Source organism: Megalopta genalis, chromosome 9, assembly GCF_051020955.1.
Source record: "Megalopta genalis isolate 19385.01 chromosome 9, iyMegGena1_principal, whole genome shotgun sequence".
NCBI lineage: Eukaryota > Metazoa > Arthropoda > Insecta > Hymenoptera > Halictidae > Megalopta > Megalopta genalis.
Genome location: NC_135021.1, coordinates 16,357,415 through 16,378,761, shown reverse-complemented (window position 1 = coordinate 16,378,761; position 21,347 = coordinate 16,357,415). Strand labels below are relative to the sequence as shown.

General features: G+C 45.2%; 1 protein-coding gene and 1 long non-coding RNA gene across 10 annotated transcripts in view; both read left to right on the top strand.

Moving 5' to 3' along the window:
* The window catches only part of Bap170 (Brahma associated protein 170kD), a 69,822-nt gene that overhangs the window by 9,682 nt on the left and 38,793 nt on the right, over positions 1–21,347 (top strand). For all 8 annotated transcript variants that reach the window (XR_013034121.1, XR_004489529.2, XR_004489528.2 and 5 more), the window contains exon 3: positions 19,673–19,770. Coding sequence is in view for 5 of the 8 variants with exons in the window: in XM_076524493.1 (XP_076380608.1) it covers positions 19,673–19,770 (98 nt within the window). In the remaining 3 variants the exon portion in view is untranslated. The remainder of the gene's footprint in view (positions 1–19,672; positions 19,771–21,347) is intronic.
* Positions 6,031–9,110, top strand: LOC117217369 (uncharacterized). Of its 2 annotated transcripts, XR_013034123.1 has the most exons (3): positions 6,031–7,060; positions 7,198–8,319; positions 8,405–9,110. It is a non-coding gene; the product is annotated as an uncharacterized LOC117217369 (long non-coding RNA). The 2 variants fall into 2 exon arrangements; XR_013034122.1 differs by having other exon boundaries at positions 6,031–8,319.

Here is a 21,347-nt window from a genome sequence, read left to right as displayed (position 1 = left end):
CTTCTTTTGTATTGTGAAATTGTAAATGTACCATAATTTGTTGTCTTAAAGTAGCGAAAATGGATGCATCGTTATCGTAGGATTTGTTGTGTAATTATTTCTGAGGAGGTGAACATATTATATGCGAGATGTGCGCTATTTATATGTATTTTATAAAATAATGATGGTTTCCATGATAATTTCAATGTTGAGATATCTTCTATGGAACGATTCACTCCTATGTTGCAAGTATCGAGTATCACAATGTATGTTTTAATAAGCTACAGTTTACATATTAACCGAAGCGGTTTTTGGGAGCGATTTATAGCATAGTCAAAATCATCAGAAGCTGGATCATACACGATGTGTTAAGTTTTTAAAAACTGATAGACTGCTGAAAAAATTTGTTTCTTTCTATCGTCTGATGGTTTTAGCATGATGCTTCTCCGGGAATCTGGGTCACGTCCAATCGGAACGTCTAGAACATTTGTCGTTTAATTGGAACGCTTTTCGAGAATAATTGTTGTTAACGGTTTTCCGTTAAAAACAATTTTAGTAACGCCGGAACCACGCAACGATAAAAGTACTTTATAATAATCTTATCATCTAATCAAATTTAAATGATGCTGCATAATTCTTCATTGTGATGCATGGCTTGAAATACTACGTCGAGAGAACGTCTGTTGAACAAAAGCAATTTCAAGAATATCAGTGTCCAGCTAAACAATCAATCACAGTTATTAATAACTTTTACCTGTCGTCGACGCGAGTGTATTCGACAAAACGGAAAAAATGAAAAAATCACGACTAATCGTTTTACCGTCGATTCTCTAAATTTTTCACCTCGGGTCTATCTAAAAAGCGAACCGCATTTACGTAAGTGCAACATTTCTTACGAACTGCATCCAATCCAGTTGCCGCAGCTCTAACCGTCGCTTCGTCCGCGGTACAATTTTTCATCTACAGGGTGTCTTCGTGGTGCCTGACATTCCAAGCAGCGGTGCTAACCAAAGCAAGGAGAACTAACTAACAGCAGCCGAGGAACGGCTCCGGCTTTGTTTCTAAGTTATTACTGGTTAACGAGATCCTCCAATAGCTGACGGTAGAATTGGGTCTCCGTCAGAGTTGGGACACCCTATATAACGAACACCTTCTTATGGATACCGTGTTTCTTTTACCTCGCAGCGATGGAATACCGCACAATGATCTGAGCCGATAAAAATAATGTTTTTACAAATGTTGTTTGCTATGAGGCAAGTTGTCGCATGCATAAACTGTATTCCATCAGATCGAGTGGCGGAGGACATTTAAAAGTTAAATTCCGTTTTCCTCCTATTCTATGCCACAAGATTTCCGTGCATATTTTCTGAATGGACGAATCATTGACGTGTGTCTGAGCCAGCCTAACAGTTCCGCGAACAATGAAGTACAAAGAAAACCGAGTACCTGGTACAAGTACGCGTTTTCTTGTGTTTAACGAGCACGCAGACGCGAAGAATGTGCCCGCAGAACCGTGTGGTCTACGTCGCGAGATATCTCAGCAGCCCGAGATAAAGGAAACACCCTATATATCCTTGGTGGAAACGAAGCAGACGTAGAAGCCCATAACCTCGTTCCAGCTCGAGCATCGGAGAGACCGCCACCGCAATATCGCCTGGACGATTCGTCTTTCGCACTGGAAACATTCCTCTTTTTTACTCGTCCCTCGGTCGTAGCTAACGACACCTACTACCTCCTTCGCGATTGTCGCGCGAAAGAGCATTGCCGTGCAACGCGTGCAACGAAGACGCTCGGTGTCGCGGTAACGGGCGGGGAGGGGGAACCTTGGCGAGGGAAGGGGAGGAAAACGTAGGTCGAGGGGCGGAGCAGAGGGAACGGGGTAACGCGGCGCGACGTTGCCGTTTCCTTCGGCAGAGAGCCGACCGCTTCCGAGAGCACGCCTCGCGCCGGCACGCGGATGGCAACGTCGCGCGGATCAAACAGAGACGGAGACAGAGCATAAGCGGTACACGCTGCTTCTGTCCCGGCGTAAGATGGGCTCACCGTTAGTCGGCGAAGGAGTGAGACGGATAAAGGACAGCCAAAGGAAAGCGCATCACCTCAATTCGAACCTGTCGATCGGCCCGGTACATACTTCTCTCTTCGGCGAAAATGTCTGTCGCAATGTTTCGCTGGTGGCCGCGTCGATGGTTCCATGTTTCGTTACATTTGCTATTGTTCGCATGATTTGTCGTAGATCCGGTGTGATTTTTCATTAGGATCGGGCGAACGATTCGTTCAGCTTGAGCGGCGTTTAAACGTCGCTTTATATTCTGTGCTGATATGTTAGAAGTTGTAGCTTCCAAGTATAGGATAGTCACAATTAGTAACGATTAAGAGTATTCGAATTCCGTGTATCCTCTTTCGAATCCTCCCGCGTTAGGGCTGGGTCTGCATAGCAACCAAGCTGACACGTTACAGAATGATTTGGCACTGTGTCATCTTCGCCGATTGCTATTTTTCGAAATGGAAGGCTACGATTTTCTTGATGTTATCGACAACTTTGAAGGTCCGCTAGGAAGTAGACTGGACAAACGACGGACAGGATGAGTCGGGGGGAGGTGGAGGCTGGTTCTACCCCTCGCCAGTGCTCCTAACGAACCTAGAAATTCGATTTCCTGCGGAAGGCACATCGATTTCCCATAACCGCTCGCGTAAAGATACCTCGTTCCATCATTTGGTCGCGGGGAACGTAATAAGGTAGAGATGAACGCCGGAGATCTATATACGTACGTACGCCGGACAAGTAGACTAATATTGATTCGATGGAGGAGCGGCAACAGAGAAAAGGTGCAGTGACCTCCGGTGATGGCTCGTGCTCGAATGATGGCTTACCAAGTGGCACTGTCGTCGGCCAAGGCCATTAATGTCGACGTCTCCGGCCGGTCGCAGGCAAATGCGAAAGAAAGGACGAACAGGATCCGCTTCGTTGCCCCATACGGCATACGGTCTTTCCACGCTGTACGTGCCAGCCAATGAGATTTAGGAACGGATTTCTACCATTTGTTCAAACAGATTTCAGTAGATTCGACTTCTGTAGTATAGCTTCGGAGATGGTCGCTATCGTTCTAGGTATTAAATGTAAATTTGATGTTGACGATGGCACCCTTGTAATCAGAAAGGTCTCTAATGCCGTTCCATGCACTTATAGTGACTTATAGTAGACTTGCATAGCTTCTGCGAACTTCTGAAATTCGCGCCAACGGCTTAAATTTGGTTAAGGAACGGATTTCTACCATTTGCTCAAACAGATTTCAGTAGATTCGACTTCTGTAGTATAGTTTCGGATATGGTCGCTATCGTTCTAGGTATTAAATGTAAATTTGATGTTGACGATGGCACCCTTGTAATCAGAAAGGTCTCTAATGCCGTTCCATGCACTTATAGTGACTTATAGTAGACTTGCATAGCTTCTGCGAACTTCTGAAATTCGCGCCAACGGCTTAAATTTGGTTAAGGAACGGATTTCTACCATTTGTTCAAACAGATTTCAGTAGATTCGACTTCTGTAGTATAGCTTCGGAGATGGTTGCTATCGTTCTAGGTATTAAATGTAAATTTGATATTGACGATGGCACCCTTGTAATCAGAAAGGTCACTAATGCCGTTCCGTGCATTTATAGACTTGCATAGCCTCTGCGATCGAAGCAGGCGAACTTCTGAAATTCGCGCCAATGGCTTAAATTTTTTAATTAAACGGTGCCGGTTAATGGAGGAACAGTGCCGCGGGAAAAAAAGAAACACGCTCGTGGGCGTCCTGCCGTAACAAGTTAGCTCCGGCGGAGCCGCGATATCTCATCGGAGCAGTCGTCACGTCGGGACTTTGCTGTAGATTAGTTTATCTTATGTAACGGGTTAACGCGGAGACAGAAAAGAGAGTGGCCATTGTTTGGCCGGCCAACGGCTGATGAGAGGGCAACGTGGCGCCCGCATACGTTCGCTCGTTTTTCCGCGCATACTAGAAATGGCGCTCAGACAAGAAACAAGAATGAAAAACACGGTGGAAACACTGAAACGATAGATAGCAGCCGTACACACATGCATACGCTCGGTCGGGTAAATTTCAGTGCGGCCCGTGCAAATAGTCCTCATGCAAATGCTCGCCGCATTCCTCGGATAAAACGGCTGCTCAGATGACGATCGTAAGGCTACCTACACCGTGGTCAAATAACAATGAGTCAGTGCACGATAACGGCTGTAGACAGTACCATTTTTTTCTTATTAAACGTATCGATCAATTTACAATCATTTTGAATCCTTCGCGGTTGTTTAGAAAATATGTACAGCGATGTCTCTCTAATTGACGCCCAGATCGCGCACGAAAATGGACAATCCGGGAAGAGAAGATACGATTGTTCGAGCCTCGCGGTTTATTTTTGTAGTTCTAAATTGTCCACAATTATGAAAACGAGCCGCGAGGCTCGAACGATCGTGCCTCCTCTTCCCAAAATTATCCAATTTAGTGGACAATCTGAGCGTCGGTAAGGGAGACATTACCGTACAATGTTTCTGTATCGTATACTAACATAAAATAACCAACGTTTGGTAACCGACCAACATTTATATACATATAAATGTGAGCAAACCGAGATTGGCCAGCCACGCAACTACATTGTTACAATCTTGCGGCTTCCTATTTTTGCTTTGGATTACATTATTGACTGGAATGTTGCGCCTGGTGCACCGAATTCGGCGTTCATTCGAAACCGCTACTCTTGCCCTCGTGCACGCGTACGCCAGGTCCGCATTGTTGTATCGAGTCGCAAAGCTGGTCGCCGGCGGGACAGGATTTTCGTCGCCATATACGAAGCGCGGGCTCCCAAACCTCCGACACTGAATACGCATCGGATTATTTTCAAGCCTAATCATCCTCGTGGCAGAGCGCGCAAAGTCGACTCGTTACAACAAATGTTTGCGTCTGGTATATTTCATTCGAAATTGCACGCTGTCCCGGCGCGACGCGCGCGTCGGCGCAAGTTATCCGTGGACCGGGGGGACGAAGGGGATATCTTGCCAAGAAATGTTTGCTTCCCCGAGTCTTCGGGTCGGAACATCAAACTGGCGCTTCTATAAATACGGACACGCTCGACACTGAACCATGCAACGTTGTACAATTGTGTAACAATCAGTTTCCTCTAGCGGACACATTGTGCTTCACGTATTTTCGGCTTCTCCGGTCAACTGGACCTCGTGAACCGAAGTTATTGCAGACATCGAGGCAACTCGAGAGCCTCCGCCGTACACAGCTACACCAGGATATCGATCATTTTTTAATAAGCTCGTCCGAATAAATTCTTTATACATTAAACAACGAGAACCGATTCTATGCACGGTTATCTACAGTCTCCAATGAAATAAAAATTGCGTCGCTAGAATATCACGATGTAAAATTATTACGCGGCCATTGCGTATAGGGCAATGGGTCAAATATTTCTATGAAATGTGTAAATTATGTTTAGAGCTCACCAGATGCTCCTCCTTTGCAAAAGCGAATCCACAGTCAACGGTCCGTTGCCACATCGCCGCAGTCGTCTCCAGCGGTACGAGGAGCTCGCCCGTTCTTCTGTGGCGCGTTACATGCTCCCCCGGCAGCGTATCGCGTGTTCAATTGTCGCTGATTACATGCACGCTTATTAGAAGCGTGCACCGTGCATACGCGGCCGAGCCGCGCGAGTCGCGGCTGTTAATCGACCGTTTTGCGCACCGCGGGAGAGGGACACCTAATTAACCGTAATTACCGACGTTCTTCGGCCGATCAGGAACGAAGAAAGTAGGCGTTCTGTCGCGTCCCTGTACCGTTAATTAACATCGCACAGTAGACTCTAGGCGCAATCTTTTTGTCGATGCAATGTCTAATTTTAAAAGCGTTGATCCTTCACGTTGACAAGCTACGCGTACTCTAGCGAGTTACCAAAGAGTAGGTGATCGTGGGGTGCGGTCTCGCAATTCAATGATAAATCGAGGACAAGATATGAAGGAAATAAAGCAATAAGCAACTTGAAACCTCGACAAATCCTGAAACCTCGCGGTAAGAACTGGCATCTGCTTTCGGCAGTTTATACTCTATTCAATTTCTAAACGACCCAGGGATGCAAACTCGTAAGGTATAGTCCAGCAGCGATAAAAGTCAGTTGTCGACCGATGGACCAGGTGGAAAGACGTTCATCCTCGATCTTATCTGCTAGAGAAGGATGCGGAGGAGGAGGAGGATTGCCACCGAGCCCACGTGGTCATCCTGGTCTCCGTCCTGGGCCACTTCCACTGATACTAAACGCTCGTTCGCTCCCTCGCGAGTGCTCTGGCGCATAGTTAGGCAGGCACGCGCGCATCTCTCTCTCCCTCTCCCCCTCTCTTTGGCTCTCTCTTGCTCTCTCTCCCTCTCTCCCCCTCCCCCGCGAGCTAGCGAGCGAGCGAACCGGGGCTCCCTATACGTGTACGCACGCGAAGACTTCTTCATCCGCGTTCGTTCATTCAGAGTTCACAGTCAGTCAGTCACCAGCACACCTCCACCGATCAGCTGATCCGGACGACGACGGCAGACTGCGCGTCGCCAACCCCTCCGCCCTCCTTCCCTTCGTCTATAACCGACCCCTCCTCCTCCTCCACCTCCTACACCCTGTCGTCCACCTCCACCACCTCCTCGTGCTACTGCTGCTGCTGCTGCTGCTACTATTGCTACTGGTGGTGGTGCTGCTGGTCTGTTGCCCCCTCGCCCTCCCAGTGGACGATCAGCTGACTGGGAACTGTCAGTCGTGTGCGGTGCGCTGCCATGCCGTGGGCCTTCGAGAACTCACGTGACCGTGGAGCTCTCTCCACAATCCGAGCCGCTTTCTGATCCGCCGGGCCGTCGCGGCGCCTCGGCGAGGTATCTCGCCGACTCCGCGATTTCGGGCCGCCCCGTCAGGCTTTTCCCTCGTCTTCCAGCCGGTTGAACATCCGCCGGAGCGCAGGCAGCCTCCCTCGTGCTCTTCTCTTTGGGACACTTTGCCACCGACGATGACTAACTTGGCTAGCTAGCAACGGTCTAATTCTAATGGAACCGGTAATTGCTGTTCTTATTGCTGCTCTAAGAAAGTTACACAATAGCTCAATCTGAAACGTCCGTCTCCATCCGATTAACCCTGCGAAGGTCGCGACGCAGCGACGCTTTAAACCGTGATCGTTCTCCTTGTATCGTAGGCGTAAACACCGCGAGGGTAACCTCGGAACACCGAAGAATCTGCCGACCGCAAAGCGGGACCATCAATTTTGTTGCGACCTGTACACGCGGAATTACTATTCCGCCATCGAAATCGCTGTACGTTGTTTCTCAACCTCTACGTCTCTTTCTCTCTCGCTCTCGCTCTCGCTCGCTCTTCGGGGCTGCGGTCGGAATTACAAACGGGAGAACGCATTTATCCTCTGATCGACGATTAAGCAAAACCAGTATCTAGCATGCGCTCGTGCGCCACTCGTAACGTTCGAAAGTAGCGGCGGGCAAGGTGCATAAGCGGAAAAGAAGATAAATCGTTGCGGGTGTCGAACGATATTGATGACGTTGCAGGCGGAGTGCATCAACGATATTAACGTGATGGGGGTGATGCCTGAAGAAGCGGTCGTTCAGACGGCAGATCGATCCGATGATTACAACTTCCGATGTTGCATTCCCTGGAAGTCTGCCGGCGGAGTCGCCGAAGACGTTGAATAAGTGGTTCCGCAAAAATCGTGGCTTGCTTATAGGTTATCAGAAGAAGATCAGAATTCGCTGAATTACTTCGATTATATTTTTCCGAAGCGGTTTCCGTGGAATCCGCGCGCCTAGATCGTTCTAAACGCGTTCTAAATTTCGCGAGAAGCGCGGACCGTTGATAATAAATCCACCAGTTCCACTGAACTATGCGATCCACGGATCAAGACGATACACGGTTCGCTCGGTTATTACGAATTCCAAAGGCGACGATCCAAAATAAACAGCTAGGAGGTAGCCAAGAACCCTGTTCCAAGAATACCGCCAAGTAGCGATGCCTCGGTTCGATCCGTTCTGCAGCAAGTTTTCATGATCGATCGTTTCGAATCGATGATCCTGTTAATGAAGAAACGCGCGGATCCATTTTCCTGTCACCCCTTTCAGCCTTAACGGACAAAACTGTACAAATTATAAACCGCGAAAATCCCGACAACCTTATTAATTAATTTTTATCGTTTATTGCTCGATGCCCGGCTTATAGCATACATCGCATAATTAGATGGTGCGAGGTCAGAGGTAGGCAGGAAATAGGTTACATGATCTGATCGTCGAGAGAAAGAAGGGGCAACGAATTGGTAAATTGATTCTGACATTTGATCTTTACACGCGGTCCAACAATTTCGTTTAATAATTTAACTGTTTTCTCCGTGTTTTATACAGTTTCCTGAATATTCGAGACACTGAGTTCTCGAAGGAAGATACCTGGCAGCGTTTTTTAATGTCCGCGAGGGTTGCTAATTAGCGTGGCTCAGTGTGCATCCGTAACGTCTCTCGTTCGAGCACCACATGTGGCCGACAATGTCTTTATAAAGCCCGGTTCCCGGAACCAGACGCAACACCGTCCAGCCGTCGATGATGTCACTGGAATTTACATGTTGCGACGCAATCGTCGATTCATAAAGGCGGCGCGAGCGGACAATTTGCACGGCGCGGCGCGGAACTATGTATTCGAGCGAAGTTTTCCTGCGCGCCGTTACATCATTCGTTGTCTCGCCGTTTCCTGCGGCGACCCCGAAGATCGGCGGAAAGGTGGGGGGTGTGGACGCGACGATTGTCTCGTTCCGGTTGAACAACCCTCGCCGGCTAACTTCGCTATCGAACGAGTCGCGGCTTCATTCTCGAAGAAGTTGCTCCTGCCCTCGGAACTTTGCTCGCAGCTGACTTTGCTAACCGAGCAATCGTGAATGCATTATGTTCGTGTTATTCATCGCGAACTTGACAATACAAAGAGAATCCTACGATAACTTCTTGTCCGCCGCGACTGGATCAAGAAACGGTTCGAAGCGAAATTTCTCGTATTTAAAGATGTCACGCGGTTTCGGATATAACCTATAATATGTAGTAATAATAGATAAGATTCATAACAGATCGCCTTTTGTCTTATAAATTTCTAACGGTATAGCACGAGGTGTGGTAGCAAACTTTCCTTGATCCTAGAACAAATAGTACTCGTATCTACTACGGGTAACATTATGGGATTGCGGGCAATCCAGAATAAAATCTTAATGCTTAAAATATTATTTATAATTTTCGAGATACGATAATAATAATAATAATTATTATTATTGTTATTATTGTATCTTGAAAATTATAATAATAATACTAATAATTATTATTATATCTTGAAAATTATAATAATACTAATAATTATTATTATATCTTGAAAATTATAATAATACTAATAATTATTATTATATCTTGAAAATTATAATAATAATACTAATAATTATTATTATATCTTGAAAATTATAATAATACCAATAATTATTATTATATCTTGAAAATTATAATAATACTAATAATTATTATTATATCTTGAAAATTATAATAATACTAGTAATTATTATTATATCTTGAAAATTATAATAATACTAATAATTATTATCATATCTTGAAAATTATAATAATAATACTAATAATTATTATTATTTCTTGAAAATTATAATAATACTAATAATTATTATTACATCTTGAAAATTATAATAATAATTATTATTATTATTGTTATTGTATCTTGAAAATTATAATAATATTATTATTATTATTGTATCTTGAAAGTTATAAATAATATTTCAAGCATTAACATTTTATTCTGGATTGCCCGCAATTCCATAATGTTACTTGTAGTAGGTACGAGTACTATTTGTTCTAGGATTAAAGAAGGTTCGCTATCTCGTGCTATACTGATAGAAATTTATAAAGCAAAACGCGATCTATTATGAATCTTGTGATACCGAGGATTACCCGAGGAAAGTTCTGGGGTAAGTGCCGAGAGGTCAATCATGGTTCTCTCACCAGAAGACGTCGCCTTCCCCACTCCCTGGCCAGGTCCTACAGGAACAAGGTCGCAATTCTTTGACAAGGCGGCGTCGAGCCACTTGCCTTCTTCAGACATACGTTGTCTCAATCAGCGATCTCTGATGCCCGATAGCCGGAAGACCCAACGTGGTCTCCAATCGTCGTCCGTCTGTTTAGATTCACTTACTCTTCAACGGTCGTAAAACTGTTAAAGACTGTCGGTCATTCTTTCCTCTTTCTAAAACGCGTTGCCGCTAACATATCGTTAAATTCGAACTGTATCAACAATTCATACGAGCGCGATGTTTAGGTAGAAATTGTTGCTGAAGAGAAATTCGCGAAAATTCCGATGATCAGGCAGGGGCAAGCGGGATGACGCAGCTTGAATGATTGTTGCCGATGACCAATCGGAAGTAAACGGGTCGAGCGGTACGAATCAATCGGGCGTCGTCTAACAGGCTTAAAACCGTACCGAGAAATTGGCCAATCGAATTACGAGCCTCGCATCGCGAATCCACTTCGAAGCAATGGCTTGCTCGCGTGCAATCGCGACAGTTTTCTGTGCCGAGCATTACGCGGGAGCCAGGGCCGCGGCAAACGTTCGCCGAAACGATCGGAGCAATACGCCGCGTTAATTACGATCGATGAAATTAATTCGGCCGCCGGTACACCATCCGCGGAATTTTATTATCGCGTCCGGGTTAATTGCTGCGCCGCAACTGACTCTGCGAACGTTTGATCGTATGGTACAGCGATTCCCAACCCTCGGATGTACGGGTACAAGATTCGTAATGGTGAAAAGAGTTTTTTTTTTAACGAATCGGGGAAACATATAATCAGGAAAAACAGTAAGATACAGGGTGCGACTAAAATTAATCACGTAAATCACTCTATATGGTTCTGAAACAACTTTAAACGAATTGTCCGTCTCACCGAATTGTTTATCATAGATATATATATATATATATATGTCACTTTTAACACCTTGTACTCGGATGTCGTCGATACGACGACGCTAAATTATTAATAATAAAAGGTAATCGTGTAAAATACATAAATGCAAACACAAAATCTTTTATTTATTAATTCCTATGAAATGTCACAGCAGTATAATGATTTGTGTGTATCTGAATTCAATTTTTGGTATATTAACAAACATACCAAATATATTAATAAACATATCCTTTGGTATAACGATTAACAAACTGTCTCACGAAACTTATCGATTGTAGACTAGATCCAGAGCAAATCGAGAATCGCCGGTATAGTTGATGTCGCAGCGAAACGATGGCTCCCTGGGTAATTGCAACGAATCGATCAGCCACGGGCGAATGCATAGTGCCTAGTGCCGGGCAATAGTGCCTCGCACTGCAATGAAAACGTACAATTGTGTCTTGGTCGTTCGAGTGCTTCGCATCACTCTGTTGCTTTTATCCCTTCGATGATGATGGCCGGGTTTCCGTCGATCCAGTGCTTCAGAAGCATCGTCTGTTCAACTTCCGACGAGTAATGAATACGAAGTGCAACGAAACAGACGAAGGTTGAGACGACGGCAAAGCAGTTGTTGACAACGTCCGCGTTCCGAGGGTTAATTTGCACGATAGGGCGCCGGCCACCGGTAACCCCCGCGGCATGCGACGCTCTAACACGTGCTACCGCGCGCGAGTTCCGGTCACACCGTCTCGAAACAAGGCGCCGACCGGCTCGATCGAGTTCACCGACGATAGAAACGGAGCGATCCATCGATCCAAGTTGGAGGAGAGCAATGGGGTGACGCGCGGCATTCTCGAAATACGAAAAATCGGCGATAGAAACGCGCCGGAGGAAACCGGAGGAAACGGAATCAGCGCACGCAGAGGACAGGAGAGGCGATGAGCGAAGAAGAGAGGAGAGGAGAGGAGAGCAGAGTTGCATAGTCGGATCTCGCGCGCGCGTTTGCCGGAGGGGGGAAGCGGACGCTGGTTGCAGCTCGCCAGGCGGTCGGTCGGTCGGTCGGTTGGAAGGGCGGCAAGGGGGAGGGGGAGAGAAGCAGGAGAGGAGCGCGAGAGGGGTGGGAGAGAGAGTAAGAGAGACCATGTCCTACCCCAACGAGACCACGTGGCGGCAAAGACACTTTCATCATGTAGTCCCTCGCCGGAGAGCCGAACACGTGGATACGTTCGACGCTCCCGAAGAACGTCCTCCCTGCGCGCGTGCGCGGTGTAATTCATACTGTCAAGGTCAAGCAAAGTCGCGCGATTACGGCCGAGACACCGGGGATCCGCCGCCGCGTGTTGCCCCGCCGCTACCTAATCGCGCTGACAGCCGCTCGCGCCGCTTATCCACAGCTTCGCGCCACTCTGCCACCGATATACCGACCGGTTCTAGATCGCCTCTTCCGTTTCGATCCGGGATCGAGGACTTCCGGTTGACACAGGTGCTTTGTCCGCTAAGTCTAACTCCGGCAGGTTGCTCCAGCGTTCGTTCTGCTCCCAAGTGTTCGCCTCCTCGCGCCACCTTTTTTTTCAGTTCCCTGTTCCCTTTGATGGCTGACCTTGTGGACGTCGCTGGCGGTGCCCGGGTCCGCTTTGACCCGCCCTTTGCATACCGCCTCGAACTCCGAAGCAACGGAAGAGAGGGTTTGTCGAGAAGGCCACGGTGGTTAATCGACGAGAATAATTTGCTGATAGACAAGTTTCGCCGGATGCCAATCAGAAATTTTCGTTTTCCAAGAGTTAGGGCTATACTTGATCGGCGACAAGAACAATAGGATCATGCGACGAAACGACTATTCGAGCACTTGTGACGCGGGCAGACGGGCCGGGTGCACTTTAATAGTACACCGCCGAGGCCCATTCGCATTAATAGCAGCGCTATTAATTTCAGCTTCCCGCGCGTTAAATGTCGCGCCAGTTTTCACAGTGGCGGTCCACAGAATGTCGAGCAGCAGCAGCACTGATTTTCCCCCACCTCATCTCTGTGGTTCCGCTGAAATTTATCGTAACACCTTAGCCCGGCAAAGTAGCGTCCGGACGAACCCAACGTTCGCCAGTAGTCCAAGCACTTGTCGATGAACGGTTCACGAATCGTGACCAGAGAGTTCTTTCATGTTCTCCCTTACTGTTTTCGGAATCCTTCTTACTGTATCAACAAAGACGATATACCCGGTGGCTTATCGTTCGATACGATACAAGCTCGTGTTACCATTATTTTGAATTCCGTGAACAGATGGTGATTAATCGCTTATCTAAGCCCGATGGACATGCTCGCCGGCGGAGATTATCGGCGATCCACTACCATACTTTCGTAGCGAGAGTTTTTTTTTGTTACAGTAACAGGATGTGTCGCCGGGAGAATTCGAAATTCTAAGCCACGAAGGCTAACGAAGTGGACGAAACTATTTTCTGACTCGCTCCTATTTTTATTGCTCCAACATGTCGACCACCAAAAGCCTGAACCGCCGTCCTCAGTGAAAAATGTCTTTATCTACGAATTTGCCACTTTTCAGAACATTTTAAAGTATTTCGTACACCACGCGCGCCTTTCACCTTTCAAGCAAGGCTAAAATATTCTACACGCTTCATAGAGTTCCAAATGTAATTCCCTTTACTTGTCTCCAAAAATGGTTTTATTAATTTCACGCGTCATTCTTTCAATGATTAGAAATGTGTTAGTTCGGACAATTCGACCAAGGAAAGGGCAGCATAATCTTTCTAACGATTGTATCACGACCACCGGAAAGTTCTGTCCGTTTGTAAAATGAAAAAGAAGATAATAAACTTTTCATATACACGTTTAATAATATTTATTGTACAATATAATTTCCGTCGTTACGATCTCTTGCCAGCGCGATGGCAATTTGTAAACACCATTTTCGAAAAAATCTATCTCACAAATGAACTAGTGCGCACATATTGAAACTTGACATGACATTATCAGACAGAACCTTCCGGTAGACTTGATGTTACATTGAAAGATGGTACGGAAAGAATGAGCGCATCGTCTGTGAAAGAGAAGTTCGAAAATCGCTGTTCTACTTCAACCCCCCTCCCAAGCTTCTAAAATCCTATCTGGGGGAAGGTCCAACCGGCCGAAGCGAAAGAGGCGGGAAATCCGAAAATCCTGATCGCGTGGCGTTCGATCCCGCGGAACAGGTTCATTGACTGTCTTCGTAGATAGCGGGAGAGGGGTTTCGTATCAGTTTTCCTGTAGAGGGGCGCGGGGCAGGGTAGGTTTTCGACGAGACAACGCGACGGTGTCGCGAGGTCGGCCACAGTGGGGCGCCACATTCTCGATTCATAAGGTTGAGCGTCGCGCGTCGCGGCGACGAGAATAGCAAAGAAACGGGCGCGGATCCAGAGAGCACTGACCCAGTATGTCCGTCCGTCGTCGATTTTACGACTTCTCGTCGTTTCTCCCTCTCCCACTGCCTCGTTCCGCTCCCCCCTCCCCCCGTGTCCCGCGCCGGCAATCCACCTCTCTCTACCCTGTTGCCCCCTACCCCCTCCATCGCTAGTTTTCGCTGCCGGCGACAAGTGCGACGTGTAATACCGACAACCAGGCAGCAACACAGCCCTACGTGCCGACGATATTTCATTACGTCTACGGTTATCGCTCGGCACGTACCATCTGCCGACGGTTCATTGAATTTTATTTTCCTCGAATAATTAATACAGCGCGACGGCACGGGACAGTCGTGGCGCCACGTCCTGTACACCCCTTTTCCTGAGATCCCACCCCCGAGACAGGATTAAACCCCTTGGTCATTTATGCTGGGATCAGCGCCGGGACGGTAACACGCATGTTCCTGGCAACGTTGAACAATATTTAATATTAGGTCGAACGAGTGGTTCAATTGGGAATCGCAGTGGTACACGAGAAAAAGCCGAAGCCAAGATTTCTTGTGTGCGAGCAAACGAAAATCGCGCGCAGCGTTTTAAAACGGGCCTCCGACCCCGTTCAAAAATATATATTTCATATTAGAAACAGATAGATCGTGGAAAGTAAGTTAGATCAGTGATAATTACGACGTTGTAGAATTATTTTCTACAAAAATTTGAAATATTCAAAGTAAAAGCTTACAATTTGCCGTGGTTGTTTCTTTTTTCTTTTTTTGTTTCAATCGTAAGGGAGTGTATCGTATAACTCTTGTTTGAAAACACATGAAAAATATTTAAAAAAAAATGCTAGACTTGCATTATAGGATCAAATAATCATCTTTACCAATCCGTACCGATTTGAATAGTTCTACTTCAGAAATCAAACTTAGATCGTGTCATAAATAACTTCTGATGCAGTTTAGGTAGACTCTACTGTTCGTATCTACCCACTTTGAGTCACCGGGACGAACGAGTTTTTGCTTTCACTAAGTAGGTTCAAAATGAACAAAAAAGAAAAAAAAGAAACGAAATAAATCTCTGACAACAAATGTTATTTATGATTCGATCTAACATAATCGTTAGAAGTTCGATCATTTTCGAGCGTATGTTCCGGAATGTCTACTCAGTTCTTTCCATTTCTCAGTTGTAAATCTAAATGTGCGCAGTTTTCGCTACAGTCTCTGAAATTTATAACGTTACAATAATTAGAGAAAAGAGACCATTGGATGATATTATTCAAGACAGAATAATTTTCAGAAACAAATAACAGCCCTTACGATCGTTGGTGATTTTAGAAGCATGAAAACATCGAAAGTTGCGTAACAGAAAATGATCGAAATCGAGCCTTTTTCGCAGTCGGATTCCCGTTTTAAAGCGCTGTGCGCGGCGCGACGCAGGCACGCACCCTCTTGATCCGTCCATAAACACGCGACACATGTGCGCGCGTAACCGGAGTTTCTGCGGTTATTTTTCCAACGCGCCCCACAGAACAAATTTATATCCCGGCGGTGGAGCTCGCGTTTTATCTCGGCTCTTCTCACTACCAGGAATTCTCGAGGAACTGTGTGTTGCTGCTCTCGCCGAGCCTCGGTATTCATCTTCGCTCTCGGTATATTCGGTACAACGCGTTTGGCGACGCGTCCGCCGAAAACAGAAGCCATTGGCCCGCGGTGGCCTCGATGCAGAGTCTTGAAGACGTTTTGCCAACAAACAATTTTCCTCCAATTTAAATAGCCGATAATTCCAACCGGCTGCTAGAAGATTAGAATTTAGATAGAGCATTTTGTAACACCGACCAAAATTGTCTCAATGCCCGCCGTTCGAAGGCGAAGCACCGTTTTTTTTAAAGCTACGCCGCGTTTGAAGCACAGTCGTTTTCGAAGGAATTCAGCTGTTTTTATTTTTTACATCGATTCTAAAAATTTGTTTTATTTTCATTTTCAATTAATTATATGTACATTTATTATTATTATTATTATTATTATTATTTAATAATTATATATTATAATTATATATTATATATATAATATATAATATAATATAATAATTATATATTATAATTATAATTATATATAATATAATAATTATATATTATTATTATTATTTAATCACTATTTATTTATTTAATTATTATTATTATCGTAAAGTTTTATTTTCTGTTTATAACAAAAGATTCTTCATCCGTATATACACACAGACGAGTACAAATTTCACAAATACAAAAGTCGTCATAGGGTGGCGGAGCTGGTTAAATTTTCATATTCTTTCATCTTGTTTATGTTTGCAAAAAAACGTGTAATATCTCTTATTCGATTAATATAAAGTACATTATGTCGAAGAACAAAGCAAACGCGCAGCAATTGGTCACCCCGCAGTAACAGGCTCCGCTACCCCACGAGGTTAAAACTTCGTTTGGATATTTAGTCGCCCAGCGGTCGCGGTAAGATTTGGTTCACTTGATCAAAATCAAATCGAAGATTTTGGCCTTTGAATAGGTTAATGTCGCCCCTGTGCGATCGATACGACGGAGTCAACATGCAGAGACCGGGGGCTCTTAGCGCGCTTAGGTTCACCGTTCGGTTCGAAGAAGCCTGGCGTCGTACGGTTCACGAGCACGCTCCAATTATAAATAGTACGCTATAAGCCTACGTTCGAAAGGTATAAATAGGTCACCTGAAATACATTCACGAGCCGTCGAACAATCTCTCGGAGACTCCCTTCGCGGCGCGTGGGAGGACTTATGGGGGGAAAAAATGAAAGCAGCGGAGAAGTTAGTGGCGACGGTTCATTCACGTTTCTGATAAGGGACCGTGTATCGATCGCAGTTATCAGGAGCTCGTTATCGAGCCTGATGACTGCCGTAACAGACGCGGCGGTGTTTATCGAAGTGTTTGTGAAAATGAAAAAAGCGCATTAATGAAAAGTAAACAATGGCTCGCCCCGCGAACAAAGACATTCATTTTGCTCTGTTCCCCCAAGGTGGCCACCGCGGACTGTGCGAGTCTTCTGTTTCGATTGCATTCTCTGTTTAAGTAAGAATCAAATTTCCTGGTATCCTCCTGTGAAATTTCACCCCTGCCTCATCCTTTCATCCGCGCCGCGGTTCAAAGAGACAGTCGGCTATAAATAATAGGGTCTATAAATAGCCGCGTAAGTCCTTCCGTGGTTGCAAAACGAGCCCCCGTTAACGAATATCGAGAGCAATTAGGCGGATCATAAATTTCGACAAACGTTCGTCCCAACATTATTAGCTTCTACCACCCGCAGATTTATTTTCTTATTTACGGAGACATTTTTTACGTTCACGGAGACTCTTCCTAATCTTTTCTTCACGACCCTTAATTTTCCGACGAGCGTAGTATAAGGGGTCTTTTGATCAGGGAAAAGAGTCGCCCTTTTTCGAACCAATGCGGCTGGTAATACAATTCTGAGAAACCTGATATTTGAACCATGCATTGGTAGGCACATTTTACATATATTATTATTATTATTATTATTATTATTATTATTATTATATTTGGTAATATCTTAGAATCGATACCTGCGTTTGTACCGGCGAGAATCGCGCATAGGCCTTCTGACTTGCCCTGTCTGCCGACTGCTCTGTGAAAACACTTCATATTTAAGCACTTCTAAGGTCCTAATTCACTGGGTAGTATGCCTAAGTATAGTGTTGGGTCTTAGTCTATCGAGTTAACTCAATTTTCTTTCAATTCGCATCCTCTTACCGATTTCAGTTACTAGTACAGTGATGTCTCCCTTATCGACGCTGAGATTGCCCAGAAAATTTGGACAATTTGGGAAGCGGAGATGCAATTATTCGAGCTTCGCGGTTTATTTTTATAGTCACGAATTGTCAACGATCATAAAAACGAGAGCTGCAGGGCTCGAACAATCGTGTCTCCTTTTCCCAAACTGTCCATTTTTGTGCGCAATCCGAGCGTCAGTAAGGGAGACATTACTGTATCAAGCTCGCCACGTTGCACTTTTGCCGCACGAAGTGCACACCGTCTTAAGAAGTGTTACGAGGCTAAACTAACAATTCCCTATACCTTTTCCTCCCCTCGTGGGTCCCGGCGGCGAATCAAACGCCGGCTCATCCACGTGTACCTACCACTTGCGGGTTCCGACGGTGAAGCAAACGTCGGCTCGTCCGCAAGTACCTCTTCCCATGGATCCCGGTGGCGAAACAAACATCGCGGCTCGTCCGCAACTAACAAACTCTTTCTTTGTCTCAATCGAATGATTCCTCGGTCACGCATCACCGCCTCAGCCCCTCGGCTCGTAACAATTTCGACGTTATTTCACAATCGCTTCGCCAACAATGCAAACTTCCTTTCGCGAAGGATGCGAACACTTCCAGACACGAAATAGAATTCTCATTGCTCGCGGAATGCAACGCTGAATTTCGTGACGGCGGCGGTGCCCGCCTCGCCCTCGGTTATTTAGAGATGCCTACGCGACCGTTTAGCGCTAACAGCTCCGATCTGGCACTAATTAGCACCTCTACATATCCTGCCTCTCCGTTAATTCTTCTCTACCTTGTACGGCTTCGAAATCCTCATTCCATCGCTATTAGCGCCTCTGTTTCTGTAAAGCCACTGCTCTATCTCCAGCTGTCCCCTACTCCATTTTCATTAGTCCCCTCTATCCCCGCCTCATTTATCTCTCCGCTAGATCCCTCTCTACATCAGCTCCTTCAGATTCTAGTGGAGGATGTCTTACTCAAGTGCTCCTATCTCCGAACAACGCTGACCTACGACAATGCTCAACGAAAGTAGCGGCTCTACGAGTCTGTCCAAATTGACCCGACTTTCGCGCATCAAACTGAGTCCCGATGCAACTTAAACCCTCCGCTGGCGACCTGGGTCTTCAAGTGCCCACGCGACATTTTTATCTTCGAATATCTTCGAAGCGGAAGGGTCGGACTACCCGGTCCTCCCACCTAAAACAAAAACTCAATTATCAATTGTACATTGAAGCGGAGACTTCGCTAAGTGTTCCAGGGTTTTTCAAACGTTTTTAAAGCCTGAAACAATGAAAGAATCAAGTTCGGCGATCAACCGCTCGACGGCGAAGGGTTAATCGTTCCCGTTCGTCCGGTAGAATTTTCATATCTTCTTCAGAACCGATCGGACAGTTTATATCGTGTTACATTTAGCCAGCCTGCGATAGCGCATCCACGAAAAACCCTATTACACCGATATCACATCTATCTCAAGCGAGACTCTTCCCCCAGAACAATGATATTAATTGCCCGTTTCGTTTTCAGGTAAATACGAGGAACGAGTGGGCCACGCTATGCGAACAATTCCATCTGCCTGGCGGCTGCGTGAACAGCGGGGTCGGCCTTAAACAAATTTACCTTAGGTGAGTATCCGATCATCATCTTATTTCAAACACGGTCTCTTCCCATTACCACGTCCATCGCTCGCGAACCAGGCGAATCGTTCGTGTGGCGCGGAATTTTTTCTTTTCTTAACCATGAATCGATGTCATTTTTAATTGACATCGGGCTTAAAATTTCAGATCCGAATATACCCTAAACCCTATTTTAAATCGTTCGAACCCTATTTTCCTGGATGTTTCATTACATGTTTATTACATGTTTTAACCCTTTGCAGTCGAAGCTATTTGAATTCGAAATCCAAAACATGATTTCTGATCCACAGTATTTCTATTTTATATCATTTATTGCGATTCATGCGTATGAAATTGAGCCTACTGGCAAGTACAATGCAATTTTAATAGTTTTTTTTTTAAGTATAAAAGAGTCTGATGCTCTTAGAATGATTTTGAAAAATAGTATACCAATTTGTAGTGGCGCCTCAGAGTCGCCATTCGAGCGCAAAGGGTTAATTACGGCGTTTACTGATAAATAATAATATTTGTTGGTATTCGTGATGGTTTATTTATGCAATACAAATATGATACAGTGTTTAACAAAGCACCTAGCGGATATAAAATGTACTTTCTGTGACGAAGAGTAACTGTATGCGAAGTCGCGGAGATACTGTCTGGACTGATCGTCTTCTAGGCTGACGAACGCCTCTGTAGTTCTATGGGAAGCAGCGTGTCTCGCACTGGAACGTGCAGTCCTTTTATACTATTCCTTCTGAAGACCGGGCTTGCATTTATGAAGCTCGGGCTTGCACCTTTATTTATTTAGACATGTGTATGTGTGTTTGTGTGTGAGTATCGTTGTATATACCAACAATATTGAATACAGTTGTTAGATTAGGAAAAGTCGCTGTGTGTGTGTATCGTTGTATATGTTACAGTGAAACACCGAAATCTGGAGAATGTCGACTTTCACCGGTGAATGTCAACATTCACATAGTCGCTTGGTCTATGTCCGAAATATTTGCTAAATACCCTTATTTCTGACTTACACCGGTAAATGTTGACATTTTCCATGCACTAATGGTGAATGTTGAACATGTTGGAGATTTATGTTTTCTTCTCCGTAATTCAGTCGCTATAAAACGCCACAAGGGTGACGTAACTTTTTCGCCTCTCTTTCTGAAAGGAATGACCAAGAATTTAAAATACACGGTACATTCTACATGAGAAAAGAAAATAACAGTAATAAAAAAATTACTTACTTATGCGATTCAAATCTTATGTATTGCAACAACTTAAACTATTATGACACTTTGGATTGCACAAGAGTCCCTTGCTTTTACAACTGCATTTATTTGTGGAACACTTCCTTTTGCAATGACAGATTTTGGACCTCCCACCAGAGCATATCTGTGATTGTCGACACACACACCGGAGAGGGTCCGAATGTACAACAATGTAATGAAATATTCGATCTTTCACCGACGTATTTGGTATCTGTCGACATTCACCGGTGAAAGTCGACATTCTCCAATTTCGGTCATTCACGGTAACATATATACCAACGATATCGAATACAGTTGTTAGATTAGGAAAAGTCGCTG